The sequence below is a fragment of the Kogia breviceps genome, chromosome 6, assembly GCF_026419965.1.
Source record: "Kogia breviceps isolate mKogBre1 chromosome 6, mKogBre1 haplotype 1, whole genome shotgun sequence".
NCBI classification, from domain to species: domain Eukaryota; kingdom Metazoa; phylum Chordata; class Mammalia; order Artiodactyla; family Physeteridae; genus Kogia; species Kogia breviceps.
Window position 1 is genome coordinate 68,178,222 of NC_081315.1, and position 20,351 is coordinate 68,198,572.

Sequence of the window (20,351 nt, forward strand, 5' to 3'; positions counted from 1 at the left end):
TGTTTGGCCTCCTGACACCCTTCAGCCTCTCCTTCCTCTGCCAAATCAGGCCCTGTGGTTTGCCCTGATGAGGAAGGGAGCCCCCATTCTTGTTCTGGGTTCAGCCTCTCCCAGCTCCATTTCAGTCTTCTCAAATTCCTCCAGAGTGATCTTCATACACAAATTATTGTTCTATTGCTGAAAAACCCTAACCTTGCCGGGTCTCCACCACCCAGAGGATAAAGGAAAAGACTCAAAATGAGAATAGTGTGATGATTTAGTGTGGAGGCTCTGGAAGCAGCCACCTTGCTTCAAATTCTGGTTCCCTCCTTGCTGTGTGAGTTTTGCAAAGTTCTGTAACCACTGTGTGCTTCCTCCCCTTCATCTGAAGTGTGGACGTGACTATAGCATCCAGCCATAGTGAGGTTATGAGGATTGGATGAGCCAGTACATGTGAAGTGCTGGAGGCCAGGACCTGGAATTATTACTGCTGTGTCAGCATCATTGCTCAGTGCTCTGTTCCGGACCACAAGGTCAGATGGACGCACACACCCACTAAACACTGGGTTTGAAGCTCATACCGTTTGAACACTGTTTTCAGTTCCACAGAGGGGAGGCGAGCCCATCATGGAGGAATGGCAAGGACTGCTGGGGGCAGCCCCCACTGCGTCTTGTGTCTTTCCAGGCAATTCAACTCTGGCTTATCAGCTTCTTCTAGTATCTTTCCTAAGTGAGAGCTTGGAAAAGACGGTGTCTCCATTTTATTACAGCTCCAGGGCCATTCAAGTTTCCCTTGGCCCCTGGCAGCTGCCAGCTCAGCCACTCTTTAATCTGGCTTTAATATGCTATGTACTCCCTAAGCATACTGTCTTCTACTAACTTTATGTTCACAGTGCTCTTCCCTTTCCTTCCATGTCACCTCCTCTGTGAAGCCTTCCTCTCCTCCTCCAGACAGATCCTGTTGAGCCTGCCTTTATGTTCTGTATATTTATTTCCAGTTTGGTGCTTATAGTTATATAGAACTTTATAGATGTTATATTATTATTTGTTTACACAGCTGTTTTTCTTTGTGATTCTAGATTTCAGTCCCTTGATTACAGGAATTAGAATTCCTATTTGAGTCTGACTCACAGTAGGCTTGAAGCCTATTATGAATGAGTGCAATCCAGCCTGGCAAAAAGATCGCAACACCAGCTGCTGGAGTTCCAGACACACTCAGCACGTGGCTGGGACACTGGGTAGAGGATCCAGGAGAGAGGGAGTCTCAGCCTATTGGTCTAAAATTCTTCAAATTTTCCTGCCTGTATTTAGAGTTCATCCCAGAAACCTGGGCTGAGCCTCCAAGTGGGGACTGGTCTGTGAAAAGGGCTGCCAAGGGCTGAGGATTTTGGCAGAACTTAATAAGTGACTCACTTAAACACTCCTGTTTCTTTTTTAAAAATTAATTTATTAATTTATTAATTTTTGGCTGTGTTGGGTCTTCGTTTCTGTGCGAGGGCTTTCTCTAGTTGGGGCAAGCAGGGGCCACTCTTCATCGCAGTGCGCGGGCCTCTCACTGTCGAGTGCTGGAGCACAAGTTCCAGACGCACAGGCTCAGTAGTTGTGGCTCACGGGCCTAGTTGCTCTGCGGCATGTGAGATCTTCCCAGACCAGGGCTCGAACCCGTGTCCCCTGCATTGGCAGGCAGATTCTCAACCACTGCGCCACCAGGGAAGCCCCAACACTCCTGTTTCTGAGTCACAGATTTGCAGTTTCTCAGCCCCTAAACCATCTTTCCCTGGAGAAGGGAGAGCTGGAAAAGCAAAGGGCAGGGGTCATTAGAGGGGAAAAGAGGGTAGTCTTGTGTGATGACCTATAAGGCCTAAGACAGAAATGAAAAACTGTTCTGGAAGCCCAGTGTGGATATCAGCCCAAACTTTCCCCCTTGCCCATGCTGTCTGTTAAAACTAAGAAATGAGAGAAAGAATTCCTGTCACCTATCATAGAAGAATTGTGAAATAAACTCTTGTTGACAGGATATGAGATTAGCAGCCTTCATGTAAGCGCCTTCATTTTCAGCCAGCACTGCCTTCCTCTTCCTCAATGGGACTTGTATTATATTTATATTAGATGTTTTCATATTTCTAGTTTAAGCAATACTTTTTTAAAAAGATGCTTGTTCAAGGCACTTTAAAAAAATTAGAGCTTTTATTTTTAAAAGTCTCAATGCCAATACTTTTTCTGGGTAAATGTAAAATAAAGAAAAATGCATAAAAATTAAATTTTAGTCTCCTTTCTGGAACAGAAGCAAGATTTGTTTACATTTTACTAAATCTTCAGTAAACCTGCTTAAATCATGGGATGATATTGCCATCTCCTTTTTCCATCTCCTTTTTCCATCTTTGTCAATTAGACAGAGACAGTGTTTGGACCCAGCCCAGTACAAGATACATAGTAGGCATTTCATTAATATTATTACACATCACCCCTTTCTCACTTCCCCTTCTTGGTCTTGTAGTGGTGTGTGGGTGTGTGTGCGCGCGCGTACGTGCATGCGTGCGTGTATGTATTTACTGAGATATAATTAATGTATAATTAATTTGAGGTGTACAACATAATGATTTGATATTTTATATATTGTGAAATAATCACCATAATAAGTCTAGTTAACATCCATCACCAGACACAGTTACACATTTTTTTTCTTGCGGGGAGAACTTTTAAGATCTTCTCTTTTAGCAACTTTCAAATATATAGTACGGTATTATTAACTATCTTCTCCATGCTGTACATGACATGCCTAGGACTTATTTATTGTTTAACTGGAAGTCTGTACTTTTGACTCCCTTCACCTATTTCATCCACCCCCAGCCTCCTGCCTCTGGCACCACCAATCTGTTCCCTGTTTCCTTAGAGTGGTTTTAAAATCTCTATGGTTGTAGGAATCAGGGGTTAAATATACAGATTCCTTATTTACAATAGCCAAGATATGGAAGCAACCTAAGTGTCCATCAACAGAGGAATGGATAAAGAAGATGTGGTACATATATACAATGGAATATTACTCAGCCATAAAAGAGAATGAAATTTTGCCATTTGCAACAACATGGATAGACTTGGAGGGCATTAGGCTAAGTGAAATAAGTCAGACAAGAGAAAGATAAATACTATATGATATCACTTATAGGTGAAATCTAAAAAAAGAACAGGCCTGTGAATATAACAAAAAGGAAGCAGACTCACAGATATAGAGAACAAACTGGTGGTTACAGGGAAGGGGGAGGGGCAAGATAAGGGTCGTAGATTAAGCGGTACAAACTACTATGTATAAATAAGTAAACTACAAGGATATATTGTACAGCATAGGCAATATAGCCAATATTTTATAATAACTACAAATGGAGTATAACCTTTAAAAATTGTGAATCACTATGTTGTACACTGAAACTTATATAATATTGCATATCAACTATATGTCAATTTAAAAAACTGTAGGTTCCTGTGATTGCTGAATCAAGAAGTCTGGGGTGTATATGCTGTGGGAATGAGTGATAGAGAGGAATTTACATTTTTACCGAATCCTCCAGAGGCTCTCCTTGTTCTTCCCAAACTCTCTGAATACAAGGTCTCTCCTCCCCCTCCCCTGGGAGTTCTTCCTGCTAAGTCATTTCTCATCTGCTCTCAAGCTCCTCAGCCTAGTCACTTCCATCATTACCTGGGCTCGGTAAATGAGCCTTGGCTTGGACTGCATGGAAACAGAGTGATTAAATCAAATAATATATTAAATACTTGTCTTTAATGGCTAGAGTGGTGAAGAAAATGGAATAAGTATAGCTTTGATATATTTTAAGAGCCAAAACCATCTACTTACAGAGCATAACATTTGAGCTGTATTTACAGTCTTTAAATGGAAGTTTTAAAGATAGGTCATAATTGGCTCTGGATTCTGTTAAGGGCTCCATCTAAGAAGTGATCCAAAGCCTTCTCTGTGGATTAGTTAAATATGTGATTACAGTACCCAGGAGATTTCAGCATTTAGTCAGCCTAAAAGACTCTATTAATAGTCAAAGAGAAATGGAGTTCAGCTTATCAAATTGTGGAGTTTGCTTGCTTGCTTTTGAACATCTAGTAACATGAATATTAGCAATAGTGTATGTATAGGAACTAACAATATGCTAAACCTAATAGCCACATAAAACTTTGTGTATTCAGGACTGTATCTTTTTTTTTCTTTTTCTCTTTTAAAACAACAGCTTTGTTGAGATACGATTTACATACCATAGAACTCACCCATGTGAAGTGTACAATTCAGCGGTTTTTAGTACATTCACAGGTAATGAGCAACTGATATGACACAGTTTCAGAATATTTTTATCATCTCAGAAAGAAACCCCATACCCTTTAGCTATCACCCCACTATCCCTCCACCTCCACTCCAGCCTTAAACCACTAATCTGCTTTCTGTTTCTATGGATTTCCTTGTTCTGGCCACTTCATATGAGTGGAATTGTATAATATGTGATCTTTTGTGCCTGGCTTGTTTCACTGAGCATGTTTTCAAGGATCATTTATGTTGTAGCATGTTTCATTTCAGGACTGTATCTTTAAATTTGTTTCAAAAACCATTTTCTTTAAAAACTTTTTTTATTAAAAAATTAATACTGGGCTTCCCTGGTGGCGCAGTGGTTGAGAGTCCGCCTGACGATGCAGAGGACACGGGTTTGTGCCCTGGTCCGGGAAGATCCCACATGCCACGGAGCGGCTGGGCCCATGAGCCATGGCCGCTGAGCCTGTGCGTCCGGAGCCTATGCTCCACAGTGGGAGAGGCCACAACAGTGAGAGGCCCGCGTACCGAAAAAAAAAAAAAAAATTAATATTTTATTATAAACCAAAAGGTAAAGCAAATATAAATAAGCAGAAAAATAACCCATTACCCAGCATTCTTAAATGACCATCATTCACATTTTGTTATGTGGCCTTCAAAATTATTTCTTACACATGAATCAACATATAAATATATGGAAACATGCCATTTTGAACCCTTTCAGTTGAATAATAAATAAAAGAGTACAGTCCGCCGCAGAATGGCGTTGCCTCCTAAGCTCACACTCAAACCTGTCCTTCGCTCCAGGGAGTATTTGCTTGCTTCCCTATCCAAATCTACCTTATTTTCCTCCTGAGACGTTGTGAAGTTCCACCTCCTTCCTGGGATCCTCAGTGATTCTCCAAACCACAGAGATTTCTGTCTCGTCTGAACTCAGTGAAATATTTGTCAGAGCCAATCACTGGGTTTTGAATAAATAGGGAAAGTGGGGCAGATGTACAAACAAGAGGACTGACAAGAAATTCAGCAGTAAAAGAAAAACTTCTGAGCAGAATATTATAGAAGAATGTGTGGTAACCCCATATCATATAATATGCCATTCTTGAGCAATCAAGCCTAATAAACCGTAAATTCGTTGCAAAAAAGCGTAAACGTTATAGATTTTTTGATTAAATTGTCCTGTATTAGTTATTTTAAAGTTGATTTAAAGTAAAATTTAAACGGGATTTGATTTAAATTAATTTAAACTTTAGAAACAAATTTATGTGTGTATAAGAATTTAGTTTATGATAAAGGAGTGTTTCAGATTATATGGAAAGAATAGATTATTCAATAAATGGAATTGAGACAAATCCATCTCACAAATATTAGCATAGATCAAAATAAAATCTAGATGTATTATGACTTAAATATAAAAAGTATGAACCTAGTAAAAGAAAATGTTGGTAAATTTGTCATTTTTGGAGTGGGATAGAACTTTCTAAATCCCAGTATAGAAAACTGGCATATGGTGGCCACTTAATAGTAGTTATTGAATAAAAGAATGAAATATAAAAGCAAAGGACAAGACCATGAAAAAAGATCAGTAGATTTGACAACATAAATATCTTAATGTTTTATATTTTAATTATTATTATTCTTTAATTTGAAAGGCAAATAAGAAACTTGGAAAATATCTATAATATGTAGTACATAGAGGGTTAATATTTTTAATAAATAAACAACTCTTGCAAATTAGTAGGAAAATATACATTTCAATAGAAAAATCAGTTAAACCATGTATAAACATGTCACCAAAGAATAAACCTAAATGGTCACTAAACATATAAAAAACTGCTCTAGTTTTATTAATCAAAGAATGAAAATTTTAAAAATTCTATTTGTCATGTATCAAAGTGACAGACTTAAAAAACACATATCCCATGTTGGTAAGAGTAATTACAAATGATAGGTTTATTATACTGTTGCTGGGTATATTGTTGTATCTTTCAGGGGTGCAGTCTGGAATACATTTAAAAATTTTTTCTAAATGTGCTTAAGTTTTTGGTCAGTTCTTTCCATTTCTAGGGAAATTTCCCTTAAAAAAATATGGATCTGCACAAAGAGTGCAGCTACAAGTGTGTTCACAGCATTTTTTTCATAGTAAACAAGGCAATACCCAGCAATTGGCGATCCACCCCTCACAGCTTTATGGAAGTATAATTGACACATAAAAATTGTATAGATTTAAGATGTACAGTGTGATGATTTGGTATATGTATATGCTGTGAAATGGTCACCACAATCAAGCTAATTAACACATCCATCACCTCACATAGTTATCTTTGTTTTTTTTTTCTTTGTGGTGAGAACGCTTGTGACCTACTCTCTTAGCAAATTTCAAGTACACAATACAGTATTATTAAGTCATCAGGGGATACATTAGATTCCCAGAGCTAATGCGTTCTGTAACTGAAAGTTTGTACCCTTTGACCAACATCTTCCTATTTCCTCCTCCTCTTCCACCAAGTGGAGATCCCTAGTGCTTGTGTAGTAGCTCTGAGCCAGACTGCTGGGTTTGAGTCCAGTCCTATCACTCCCAACCAGGTGGCCTCATGCTATTACCCGACTTCTGTGTCTCACTTTATGCATCAGTAAAATGGGGGTATGTGCAGTCCCTGTCTCATAGGGTGGATGTGAAAATTCAGTGTGTCACACAGAAAATGTTTAATAAGTATTAGCTGTTATTCCATGTTTAAGAATATGTCCATACATTGGATACTACTCAGCCATTAAAATAATAATTCAGGATATTCAGTGACACGAAAAAGTGTTATCTGTTGAACAAAATAGGTGGCATATAAAATGGTATATAAATGTTGTTAATTTCCTTTGTGTTTATCTCCTCTACATTTTTTACAATGAATTTTTTTTGTGTGTGTGGTACGCGGGCTTCTCACTGTTGTGGCCTCTCCTGTTGCGGAGCACAGGCTCTGGACGCACAGGCTCAGTGGCCGTGGCTCACGGGCCCAGCCGCTCCGCGGCATGTGGGATCTTCCCGGACCGGGGCACGAACCTGTGTCCCCTGCATCTGCAGGCGGATTCTCAACCACTGTGCCACCAGGGAAGCCCTGAACATATTTTTTTTACAGTGAGAATAAGATAAACCAAACAAATAATAAAGACAATGTCCTATTCTAAATCACAGTCACACTTTTCCACAATTAGGAGTAGCCTACATGAAAAATAGGATAGTTTTTGATACATTAAAGCTCACATACTCAAAATAATGTGGGATTTATAGTTTATATACTGGATTTGAATCTTAAATGTCTGAACTTGGACACGTCATTAACACTCGCAACTCTCAGATTCTCCCCTGCAAAACGGGGATGGATATCCCCTATCGAATGGGGGTGTTGTGAAGCTGAATAAAATAGTGTATGTGAGAGCTATTCATAAACTGAACAGAGACATACAAATACAAGATCTAATTATAACCATCAAAACCTACTGATGCTTTTAGTTATTCTGTCCCAAAGAACAATATAAATCACATCTCCAGTAAAAAGCTTTTTTTTTTTTTTAAAATCAGAGAGGTACTTGGTAGTTTGAGAATCTTCCTAGTTGCTATTAAAAACTCATCACATAAAAGTATCAAGCTTTTGGCTGAGTTTAATTCTTTGGTATAAATTTCTTTCCTCCTTTGTTTTGCTTCCAAGGTATGAGGGGCTGTGAATCATTCAAAAGACAACATGAATTCCTGAAACTTTTGCCTTTGTTTTAAAATTTAAGATGATCATCCCAAAGTAAACTATTTGATGGTGAAATCTGGAAGAGACCCAATTTAATTTTTTTCTTAGGAAAAATGTTTAAAGTAGTTGAAGGGAATTGGAAAAATAGTAAGCAAAAATTGGAAGGAAAATCTACCATATGTTTCTTCAGTTGCACCACCACAGAGAAAGAATCCTGTTCTGCAGCTCAGCTATCTTCTTTCCTCCTTGTCTTATCCGTAGTTATTATTAACAAAGATCAGATGGAATTGTGCCCAAATTTGTAAGTGATTTGTATGCTGTTTTTCAAGTTACAAAGAAAGAAAATCTGGCAGCTTTTAAGTAGAACTTTCAAGGAAACCAAAATATTTTTTATAAGTCTGAGAAAGATAGAGATGGGGAATGCTGCTCCTTTCTTTTTTCCTACAAAAACAATCACAGAGTACTTGGAATAAGACCAGCTTTCAGTTGTTGTTTTTGGGTTTTGTTGTTGTTTTTACCTTTTCTGTGTCTTTTCTGTCAAGTGATCCCACCAATGACTGCCACATTTTAGAATCCTTTTAACCTCTAATCTTTAATACAGCTTGCTCCTGAGACCAAGGCTGTCATTCATTGGATTATGGATATTCCTTTTGTGCTTTCGGCCAATCTTCATGGAGGAGACCTTGTGGCTAATTACCCATATGATGAGACGCGGAGCGGTAGGTGTCCTTCCTGCTTCTCTAATTGGTTCAAGGTTTACAATTCGTTTACAAGAGTTTATTGGATGATTTCTGTAGTATTCTTTAAAGGGACTGGTCATTCAGTGATTTTGCCTGTAGAAATATATCTACTGAACTGGAATATCCCCTGTTTCATGTGGTATTGGCATATATATCTGGCAGAAAGAGACTATAAATTTTAAAAAAAAGTTTAGGTGAAGAGAAACATGATCTTGACTGAATACTTAGAGAAGAGAAAGGGAGAAAACAGAAGTCATGAACTTGGATCACTCTTGGACTCTGGTAAAATGGAGGAATAATGGAATTTATGTAGGTTTATGTACAAGATAGCTTAAAAATGGAGGCAGCCTTTTGGCGCTCCATCAGGGCCCATATACATCTCTGCATGCGTCTTTTTGTGCGCTCACACTTCTGCATTTGGAACTGTTTCTTGGTGGTGTCAGGGAGGGTAAGTGATGCTTTGGTCTCCTTTAACTAGTTTCAGTTAAGCTTTAACTAGTTTTAGTTAAGCACAGCAAACTTTAGCCAGATAGATATTACCAGCTTAATTTTTGTTGTTCCAGGAAATTTCCTGCTTTGAATGGATTCTCAGGAGCCTTTGAAAAGCTAGGTCTTTGTAAACACAGGATAACTGTAGGTATTGGAAACTGAGTTTTGAAGAGTCTTTGGTAAAACATCCTTAAAATTTGGAGATTTTGTGGTTTGTCAATAGCTGGAAATTTAAAGGACTGGCATAGTTGATAATACAGAATAAGAATACCATGTACTAAAATAGATATTATTTATTTCAGTAATACACATAGGAGATTTTTTAAAACTGTAAATTTAGATACTGAAAAATATGTGTGAGAGTGCTTCATAGTGCCTGTGGAGTTAACAATGGAAATCTCCTTGCTGTCTTCCCAAGTCCAATTTACTATGAACTTGTCACCTTTTCTTGTGAAACTTTCAATTAATAAGCAGAATGTACATTCTACCCAGTTTCTGCTTTGTGGTATTAGGAGTGGACATTATACAACCTAAAAGCTAAGGTGTAATTGTTGAGTACGTAAATCTTCACTCCTTTCCCATAGTGATGTAGCTAAAAAGTACGTCAGCAAGGGATCAACACCAAATCACTCTTCAGAAAACACGCAGTGCTCCTCAGCCTGTGTCAGTTTCTTTAGTCTTGTGGGTTTATTTTCCAGGTAGTGCTCATGAATACAGCTCCTGCCCAGATGATGACATCTTCCAAAGCTTGGCTCGGGCGTACTCGTCCTTCAACCCCCCCATGTCAGACCCGGGTCGGCCCCCGTGTCGCAAGAATGATGACGACAGCAGCTTCATAGAAGGAACGACCAACGGCGCAGCGTGGTACAGCGTGCCTGGAGGTGAGTTTCCCTTTTGCTGTTTATGTGATTAGTGGCTTTTAAAAAATAATTACCGTTTACATTTGGGGAAACTTCAATCTTCAGTCATTAAGAAATAGACTGAACCTATAGTTCATCCATTAAAATTAGTCCACTTTCTGCATGAATGATTGCTATGTATAGTTTTTTGTTGATTTTTAAGAATCAAGATGCTAATTGAAGAGGTGTAGTAAACAAACTGAAGACATCCACTGGGAAAATATAGATTGAATATTGTTAATTACCCTACTTTTCAAATTCTGGCCTTAGGGAATAAGATACCATCCTGGTTATATGTTAGTCATGCTTCCATTGTAGGTAAATGTATATTTTAGAGGGCTGGCTTTGGCCTTTAGTATATCTTGGTCCACATACCGTTTGTTTTTATTTAAAAAATTTCACTTCATGTGGAATGTTTATTTTGTATTCACTGCTGCAGTAAACACTATTATTAGATCAGGAAGCACTTCACCTTTTATTGGGTCTGAAAAGGGAAAAGCCCACCTCAGCACAGCTGGAGGAAGCATCTCTAGACACCAAGGCAGCTCATGTGGCAATCTGTTCTAGCATGGACTTTGAAGAGCCCTCATTTTTCAGGCTACCTGGATCACTCATAGTTGTGTAATATTGCCCCTACCAAGGATGAAGAGTGAAATGTAAAGATACTGATTTTTTTTTTTCCTCTGCCTAAAACAATTTTCTGTGGCCTACCTGGAAGTGAAAAGAGAATTTAGGACAGTAGCAGCAGTGGCTAATTATAGAATTTTGGTTTGTTTAATATGCTTTTTTTTTGATTGAATTATGCCCTGAGAAAAATATTCTTCCAGATTTTTCTTTCTGATATATGTTTATTCTGTTTATTTTAAAAAATTGAGGTATAGTTGATGTACAATATTATATAAGTTACAGGTGTACAATATAGTGATTCACAATTTTTAAAGGTTGTACTCTATTTATAGTTATTATAAAGTATTGGCTGTATTCCCTGTGCTATACAATATATGCTTGTAGCTTATTTTATATATGGCAATTGTCCCTCTTAATCACCTACCCCTATCTTGCCCCCTGCTTCCCTTTCCCCACTGGTAACCACTAATTTGTTCTCTATATCTGTGAGTCTGTTATGTTGTTGTTGTTGTTGTTATATTCACAGCTTTATTTTTTAGATTCCACATATAAGATATCATACAGTATTTATCTTTCTCTGTGTGACTTATTTCACTGGGCATAATACCCTCCAACTCCATCCATGTTGCTGTAAATGGCAAAATTTCATTCTGTTTTATGGCTAAGTAGTATTCCATTGTGTAAAAATATACCACATCTTCATCCATTGATCTGTTGATGGACACTTAGGTTGCTTCCATATCTTGTCAATTGTAAATAATGCTGCTATGAACATTAGGGTGCATGTAACTTTTTGAATTAGTGTTTTTGTTTTTTTCGGATATATACTCAGGAGTGGAATTGCTGGGCTGTATAGTAGTTCTATTTTTAGTGTTTTCAGAAACCTTCAAAATGTTTTTCACAGTGGCTGCACCAATTTAAATTCCCCACAACAGTGTTGGAGGGTTCCTTTTTCTCTGCATCATTGTCAACATTTGTTATTTGTGTTATTTTTGATGATAGCCATTCTGACAGGTGTGAGGTGATATCTCAGTTTGGTTTTGATTTGCATTTCTCTGATGTCTAATGATGTTGAGCATCTTTGCATGTGCCTGTAGGCCACCTGTGTATCTTCCTTGGAAAAATATCTATTCAGGTCTTCTGCCCATCATTTAATCAGGTTGTTTGGGGGTTTTTTGATGTTGAGTTGTATAAGTTCTTTATGTATTTTGGATATTAACTCCTTATGCAATATATGATTTACAAATACTTTCTCCCATTCCTTAAGTTGCCTTTTCATTTTGTTGACCGTATCCTTTGCTGTGCAGAAGCTTTCAGTTTGATGCAGTCCCACGTATTAATTTTTGCTTTTGTTGCTTGTGCTTTTGATGTCATACCCAAAAAACTTTACTAAGACCGGTATTGGGAGCTTTTTCTCTGTTTTCTTCTAGGAGCTTTACAGTTCAGGTCTTGCATTTAAGCCTTTAATCCATTTTGAATTAATACTGGTGTACAGCATAAGATAAAAGTCCAGTTTCATTCTTTTGCACATGTGTATACAGTTTTCCCAAAACTTTTTATTAAAGAGACTGTGTCTTATTCCCATTTAGTATTCTTGGCTCTATTGTCAAATATTAGTTGAGTGTATATATCAGTGTTTATTTCTGGGCTCTTGATTCCATTACAGTGGTCTGTGTGTCTGTTTTTATGCCAGTACCATTACTGTTTTCATTATATTAGCTTTGTAGTATAGTTTGAAATCAGGAAGTGTGATGCCTCCAGCTTTGTTCTTCTTTTTCAAGATTGCTTTGGCTAGTCATTGTCTTTTGTAGCTCTGTATGAATCTTAGGATTGTTTTTTTCCCCCATCTCTGTGAAAAATTCCATTGGAATTTTGATAGGGATTGTATTGAATCTATAGATAGCTTTGAGTGGTATGGACGTTTTAACAGTATTAAATTTATGAACGTGGGATATCTTTTCATTATCTTTGTATCTTCTTCATTTTTTTTATCAATGTCTTATAGTTTTCAGTGTACAGCTCTTTCATCTCCTTGGTTAAATTTATTGCTAAGTATTTTATTGTTTTTGATGCTATTGTAAATGAGATTGATTTCTTTATATGTTTTTTGGATAGTTTGTTGTTAACATATAGAAATGCAACTTATCTTTGTATGGTGATTTTGTATCCAACTTTTATGAATTATTTTATTAGTCCCAACAGTTTTTTTTTCTTTGTGTGTGTGTGTGTGTGTGTGTATTTGTGGAGTCTCTAGGGTTTTCTATACATAAGGTCATATCATTACAGACAGAGATAATTTTACTTCTTCCTTTCCAACTTGGATGTCTTTTATTTTTCTTGTCTCATTTCTCTGGCTAGAACTTCTAGCACTATGTTGAATAGGAATGGTGAGAGTAGGCACCCTTGTCTTGTTCTTGATCTTAAAGGAAAAGCTTTAAATCTTTCACCATTGAGTATGATGTTAGCTGTCGTGTTGTCATATATGCACTTTTGTTATGTTAAAATGTTCCTTTTATACCCAATCTGTTGAGGGTTTTTATCATGAAAAAATGCTGAATGTTTTCAAATGCTTTTTCTGCATATTTTGAGATGATGATATCATTTTTATCTTTCATTCTATTAATGTATATTACATTTGTTGATTTGTATATGTTGAACCATCCTTGCATCCTAGGGATAAATTTCACTTGATCGTGGTGTATGACTTTTTTTTTATGTACTGTTGAATTCAGTTTGCTAGTGTTTCGTTGAGAAATTTTGCATATGTATTCATCATAATTAGCCTGTAATTTCTTTTCCTGTAGTGTCCTTATCTGGCTTTGGAATCAGCATAATGCTGGACTTGTAAAAAAGAGTTTGGGAGTGTTCCCTCCTCTTCAGTTTTTTGGAAGAGTTTGATAAGAATTGGTGTTAATTCTTCTTTAAATGTTTGGTAGAATTCACCAGTGAAACCATCTGACCCTGGGCTTTTCTTTTTAGGAAGTTTTTGATTACTGATACAGTCTCCTTACCAGTAATTGGTCTGTTTTGATTTTCTATTTCTTATGGTTCAGTCTGGGTAGGTTGTATGTTTCTGTGAATTTATCCATTTCATCTAGGTTATCCAGTTGTTGGCTTATAATTGTTCACAGTAGTCTTTTATGATCCTTTGTATTTCTATGGTATTAGTTGAAATGTCTCCTCTTTATTTTCTGATTTTTTGAGTCCCCTCTCTTTTTTTTCTTGTTAAGTCTAACTAAAGGTTTGTCTATTTTGTTTATCTTTTCAAAAACCAGCCCTTAGATTTGTTTATCTTTTCTATTGTTTTCCTGGCCTCTATTTCATTTATTTCTGCTTTGATCCTTATTATTTCCTTCCTTCTGCCAACTTTGCGCTTGGTTTGTTCATTTTCTAGTTTTTTGAAGTGTAGGAATAAATTGTTTATTCTACATATTTCTTTTTTCTTTTAAATGTAGGCATTTATCATAATAAACTTCTTTCTTAGGACTGCCTTTGCTGCATCTCATAAGTTTTGGCAGGTTGTGTTTCTGTTTTCATTTGTTCAAGATATTTTGGCTTCCCTTTGACCCGTTCTTTGTTTAAGAGTGTGTTGTTTACTTTTCTACATGTTTGTGAATTTTTCAGTTTTACTCTTGTTATGATTTCTAGTTTTGTACCACTGTGGTTGGAAAAGATACTTGGTATGATTTCAGTCTACTTAAGTCTGCTGAGATTTGTTTTGTGACCTATCATATGATCTACCCTGGAGAATGTTTCATGTATGCTTGAGAAGAATGTTTATTCTGCAGCTGTTGGATGGTATGTTCTGTATGTCTGTTAGGTTCATATGGTATAAACTATAGTTCAAGGCCAGTGTTTCCTTACTAATACTCTATCTGGATGATCTATTTATCCATTATTGGAAGTGGGGTACTGAAGTCCCCTACTATTATTGTACTATTGTCATTTCTCCCTTCAGACCTGTATTTGCTTAATATATTTAGATGCTCCAATGTTGAGTGTTTATATATTTTTGATAGTTATATTTTTTGACAAATTGACCACTTTATCAAAATATAATGACCTTCTTTGTCTTTTGTTTCAGTTTTTGGCTTAAACTGTATTTTGTCTGAGATATGTATCGCTACCCCTCCTCTCTTTTGGTTTCCATAAGCATGGAATATATTTTGTCATCCCTTCACTTTGAGCCTACGTGTGTTCTTAAAGCTGAAGTGAGTTTCTTGTAGGTGCCATATAGTTGGGTCTTATTTTTTTATTTATTCAGCTACTCTATGCCTTTTGATTGGAGAATTTAATCTATTTACATTTAAAATATTGATGAGGACTTCCCATTTTATTGTTTTCTGTTTTGCAGTTCTCTTGTTCCTTTCTTCCCCTCTTGCTTTCTTCCTTTGTGAACTGATGATTTTCTGCAATGGTATGCTTTGATTCCTTTCTCTTTAGCTTTTTTTGAATCTACCATAGGTTTTTGCTTTATGGTTACCATGAGGCTTCCATAAAACATCTTATAGCATAACAGTCCATTTTAAGCTGTCAACAACCTAACTTTGATTGCAAACAAAAACTTTACCCTTTTACTTCCTTCCCCCGACATTTTATGTTTTGATGTCACAATTTACATCTTACCATTTTGTGTATCTATGAACAAATTATTGTAGCTATTATTTTTAATATTTTTAAACCTTTATACTAGAGTTAAGTGATTAATACACTACCATATTAAAGTATCAGAATATTCTGAATCTGACTATATACTTACCTTTACCAGTGTGTTGTATATTTTTATATGTTTGCATATCACTAAATTAGGTCTCTTTGGCACTGAGCTGTGCCACCTTAGAGAAGGGGGTGATGCAGGTAAAGTGAAACTGTTCCTCTTACTCTCTTCAGTGTGTCCAAGCTTGGATTTTTTTTTTCTCCAATGATGTGCTTTAACTTTTCCATTAGATTCCTGAACTTCCACAAAGGCACTCTATTCATGGGTAATTGTCAAAATTGGCGTTCTTTGGGGAGGGAAGACAGTAGAAAACTCCTGTTTCACCATTTTGATGATGTCACTCTCAATCTTCAAAGCTGATTCCAGCATTGTGGAATGTGGCTGATACTTGCTTTAGCACTGTAAAACAGCAATGCGTTACACTAAATGACTGCTTAAGAACCTGAGAGAGTTTGTGCTTGTGAGGTGGTTAACTATTTCCCAAGTATGTTGTTCCATCACTTATGGTAGGTGATTTCACTTGTAATTTCCCACCGTCTCCCCAAGATGCACTGGTTGGTACATCTTTTACTTTGGCCCTCAGCAGAGCAGTCTGTGTAGGGTTTTAGTCACCACATGCATATTTTGACTTTTCATTTGTTTTTTTTGGCAGGAATGCAAGATTTCAATTACCTCAGCAGCAACTGCTTTGAGATTACTGTGGAGCTTAGCTGTGAAAAGTTTCCACCTGAAGAGACTTTGAAGAGCTACTGGGAAGATAACAAAAATTCCCTCATTAGCTACATTCAGCAGGTAAACAGTCTCTAGCATAAAATGGGAGATTTAAGAACATTTAAACCTGGAGTACAATAGTCTCCTAAGAGGATCCCAGCCTACGGGACTCCATCTGACCCAGAATGAGGATGCTGCGTTTGGAAAATGTGTCAGTAGTGATTCAAATAGGCTTTCATTTGTCATAGGTTTTGTGGTTCATGAATATTCACTGAGAACTGATTAAACTGGAGAGTTGTGGAGAAGTGAGGTGACACCCTACTTTCTTTCATATTGCACTAAGCAAGGGCAATCCTAGAATTCTCCTCCACCCTTATCACTTTGGTTCTGTCAGGCATCTGAGGCAGGACCAGAACTAAAATGAGGTAAGTGAGGCACCTGGGATGCAAATTTAAGGAGCCGTTCACTCTCAGCGTCATGCAGGTATAGGATCAGCACCGGGGTGTGAGTATCTCCTTAAATTCTGTGCCCCACATGCCTCACTTGTCTCACCCTAGACTCAGCTGGATCCATTATCATCTTCTACTCCCTCATCATCATCATCCCCGAATTAAAAATGAGGAATCAGAGGCACAGAGAAGTTAAAGAGCCAGGATGTCTAGTTCCAGAATCACCATGCCATGTTGCCTCTCATGACATAAGCTTAGATCTTTACCAGAGAGTCACTGTACAGAATTTGGGGGAATCTCACAATGTGTCAGAATAAAATACCTACCTACTCAGACTTAACCTAGGCCAGTGCCCTGATAGCCCTAGCCCTCTGTACCAGGTAGACACTGGCACCAGGGGCACTGCTAGTGAGAAAGACCTAAGGACTCTGTTCTTTACCTGCAGTGCCTTGACAATTTCACATTCCATTCTGTATGCAGCCATTTACACCCAAAGTCAGGGAGAGTGATGTTAGTTTCACATGCTAGCAGGTAGTCCAGACTAATGTTTAAGCTAATTTAACATAAACAAATGCTGTTTGCATATACAGGTACATATAAACATATACACATGAACCCAGTGCATTAAAAAATGTAAAATCAGCTTAAGAGTTCTTTTACACATGTCAATTATAGATATAATACCTTACCAAAAGGGATTATCATGGAACAGATCCATTGATGACAGACAGTGATTACAAAACACCCATTACACAGGATTTTTTTTAAATCAGTGGGATCCTGCTGCATGTTAACATAAAAAGGCATTTTTCAACAACAAAACTAAGGATAATTAGCCATGTTGACCCTGGAACAACCTTAGTGGGTACCCCTGTAGAATGTCCTTTGAGGAGAGCTATATTTGGATGGACCATTTAAGAGCAAAATGTAAACATATAGTTTTAGGCAGAGGAAGTAAGATGGGCCAGTTTGGTGTGTTCTTCCCCTAGGTATCAAAGAATGCCTCCTTAATACATTGCTTTTCATTTTATATACATATTTTTTCAACAAAAATTAAGCTATTTTCATGTCCTAGGTACCCTGTGAGGTACTGGGGAGAGTGACTGCCCTCAAGAAGGCTTTGTATTAGTGAGGTTCAGATATAAATACCTAATTACAAGAGAGGATGACAAATGCTAAAAGAAAGAGCAATGGCAGTACACAGAAGGGTCTCTAACCCAGTCCTGCCAGTTCAGAAAAGGCTTCTTGGAGCTATGCTATAGGATTCCCTATAGTCCATGTCAGTAAGATTATTACCCTGTCAGCAATTAAAAAACTAGTTCAGCTGCTACTTAAGTTCTCTCTTAGGTCTTGAGAAAAAAATGCGATATAAAACAAAACCCAAATGTGTGCCATTGGAAAGAGGAGAATGCTTGTCATATTTATGGTGGCAGGTGCATTAATTCATCTAAAAGCTGTTACAATTTATATAAGAATAAGCTGAAAAGAAGAGGGACCAGGTCATACAGTCCTGTTTTATGCCACTTGGAATGAGAATTTGATCTGTCCACAGATACCTGTGACCCACCCTGGCATGACATCAGTGTTATGGTGCAGGCTATATAGAAGCAGTAAGAGTGGTATTTGCAGTGAGCTTACATAGCTTGCCTCGAGGACACTCTAGTTTAGGGAATCAAAGGCTGGTGGAAGATCAGTGAAGACTGCCAGAAGTTCTGTGTTGAAATTTTCTTGACAATGGAACAATATGGTGTTGATTAGTAATTGAACACCTGGGCCTAAAATCTAAGTGTGGACTAATTTTACAACTCATGGAAAGTAGGTGATTAGGAGATCCAATTCAGTAATTGGTTGAGAGGAAATCTCTTGCAGAGTTTTAAAGGAATGTTTGCAGGAACTGGAACTGTAAAGTTAATTAGGGTAAATAGTATGCTAAGAAGAGCTCCCACACAATAGCTTTGGAACCATCTAGTTCTCAAAATTTCCAAAGAATTTTTCAAGAATGGTTCATGGGCACCTGCATCAGAATCATCTAGATTCTTGTTAAAAATGAGTTTCTTGTCCCAACACTGAATCACACTCCTAGCAGGGCAGTACCACAGAGTCTCCATTTCAGCAAGCTCTCTGGGGGGCATTTAAGTACTTGAGGATTTAAGGGCTATTGACATAAACAATTCTAGTAACAATGAAGAATATTCTGGACTTTTTTTTAAAGCCTTGGTTGATTGAAATGTCCTGGAATCTGGGGAGAGAGAATTATAGGAAGTACAAGTGTAGTAAAATAGCTTCCCCAGGTATGAGTAAAATTTGAACTTCTGGGATTTCTTTTGCAAAAGTCATAAAGTGACAGTATTTTCTAGTCTGCATTCCTGTGGAGTCGTGACAGCCTATAACACTTCAGTTGAGATTTGTTCCTACAGTGGAAAATTTCAAACAGAAATATTGTGCTCCACAATTGGCATATCAGAGATAGACATTTACTTATTTAACTATTTGTTAATCACATACTGTATTTTAAGTCTTGGGTTGCAGAGGCAGAAAAAAGTAAAGTTATGAATATTAATTGGGTATATTTGTGCCTAATGTAGGTGCATTATATGTTTTTGAAATGACTGATTTATTTTCCAAAGATGAGGAAGTTTCAAACTTTCATTTCTTTAAGGTTTATAATATATCAGGATTATAGTGCCTCAAGATGAATAAATTCATGTCCACAATTTTTCTGATCTCAATGACTTTTACCATGTGAATTTCATTCAGAAAGCTAACTTTTCTTGTTTCCAGTAGCTAAATTTCAGTCTCTCACAATTTTGGTTAGCTAATCCATAGGTAAGTCTTGGGGAAAAGTCTAAGAATGTCTTTTTGTTTAAAATAAAGTGTTTACTCTTTTCTCACTATACTGATTGCCATTAAAATATTACTTATCATTACTGACAGCATGTATAGCTTTTTACCATTGGTAAATTGCCTTTAGAGAAAAGAATTGTGTGTTACTTTAATAGAGTTTCAGAGGTTTTGCTTTTTAAAAAAATAGCAAATGAAAAAAGAATTTGCTGATACCCAGGGCTATCTCTTTGATAAAACATTGTACCACTCCCAAATTTATTCTCCAGTGACAAAGGGGTACATGAGACTTATTTTACTTTCTGTAGGGAAATATTCAAATGTCATCAGTAGCAAAAGAAAATTCATTTTCTGGGGCCAGTTAAGTGAGGAGCAACTGGAGCACTGGAGAGGGGGATGTTTTATTAGGTAATCAAGCTTAATAGATTATCATTTGATATTTCAGAAGCAGTACCTTCTCAGAGGCCTTAAGTGACTCTCCGTCACTTCAAATACATATTGACTTAGTTGAATTATCATTTAAAAATAAAGCTGTTTCTGTAGTTTGCATTGCAGTAGTTAGTTGATGACAGCAACTTAATTCACGGGCTTGTCTCAATAAAAACTCTTCCATTTTATTTCTAAACCCAGTTTTCAGTTAGTAAGTTCACTGACCTTTCATGCACTGATTATCAACCAAAATGATATTATTAATGCGAAAGTATTCACAGTGTATATATCCTTTTATCTAGAAGTAAAAAGTATTGAAGGGCTGTAATGTGGTTATCTTTTTAACTGACAGCTGCCATATAAAGTATATGCAAGTGACCAAATTTAAAATAGAGAGCAATGAAATGTGCTAAGACCAGAACTGTTTTACACA

The 20,351-nt window shown here is 37.0% G+C and overlaps 1 protein-coding gene across 1 annotated transcript in view; it reads left to right on the forward strand.

Moving 5' to 3' along the window:
• CPE (carboxypeptidase E) overlaps positions 1 to 20,351 on the forward strand; it is a 110,841-nt gene that overhangs the window by 84,828 nt on the left and 5,662 nt on the right. Inside the window, exons 4-6 of the mRNA XM_059065875.2 lie at positions 8,618 to 8,735; positions 9,944 to 10,126; positions 16,141 to 16,280. Coding sequence (XP_058921858.1) covers positions 8,618 to 8,735; positions 9,944 to 10,126; positions 16,141 to 16,280 — 441 coding nt within the window. The remainder of the gene's footprint in view (positions 1 to 8,617; positions 8,736 to 9,943; positions 10,127 to 16,140; positions 16,281 to 20,351) is intronic.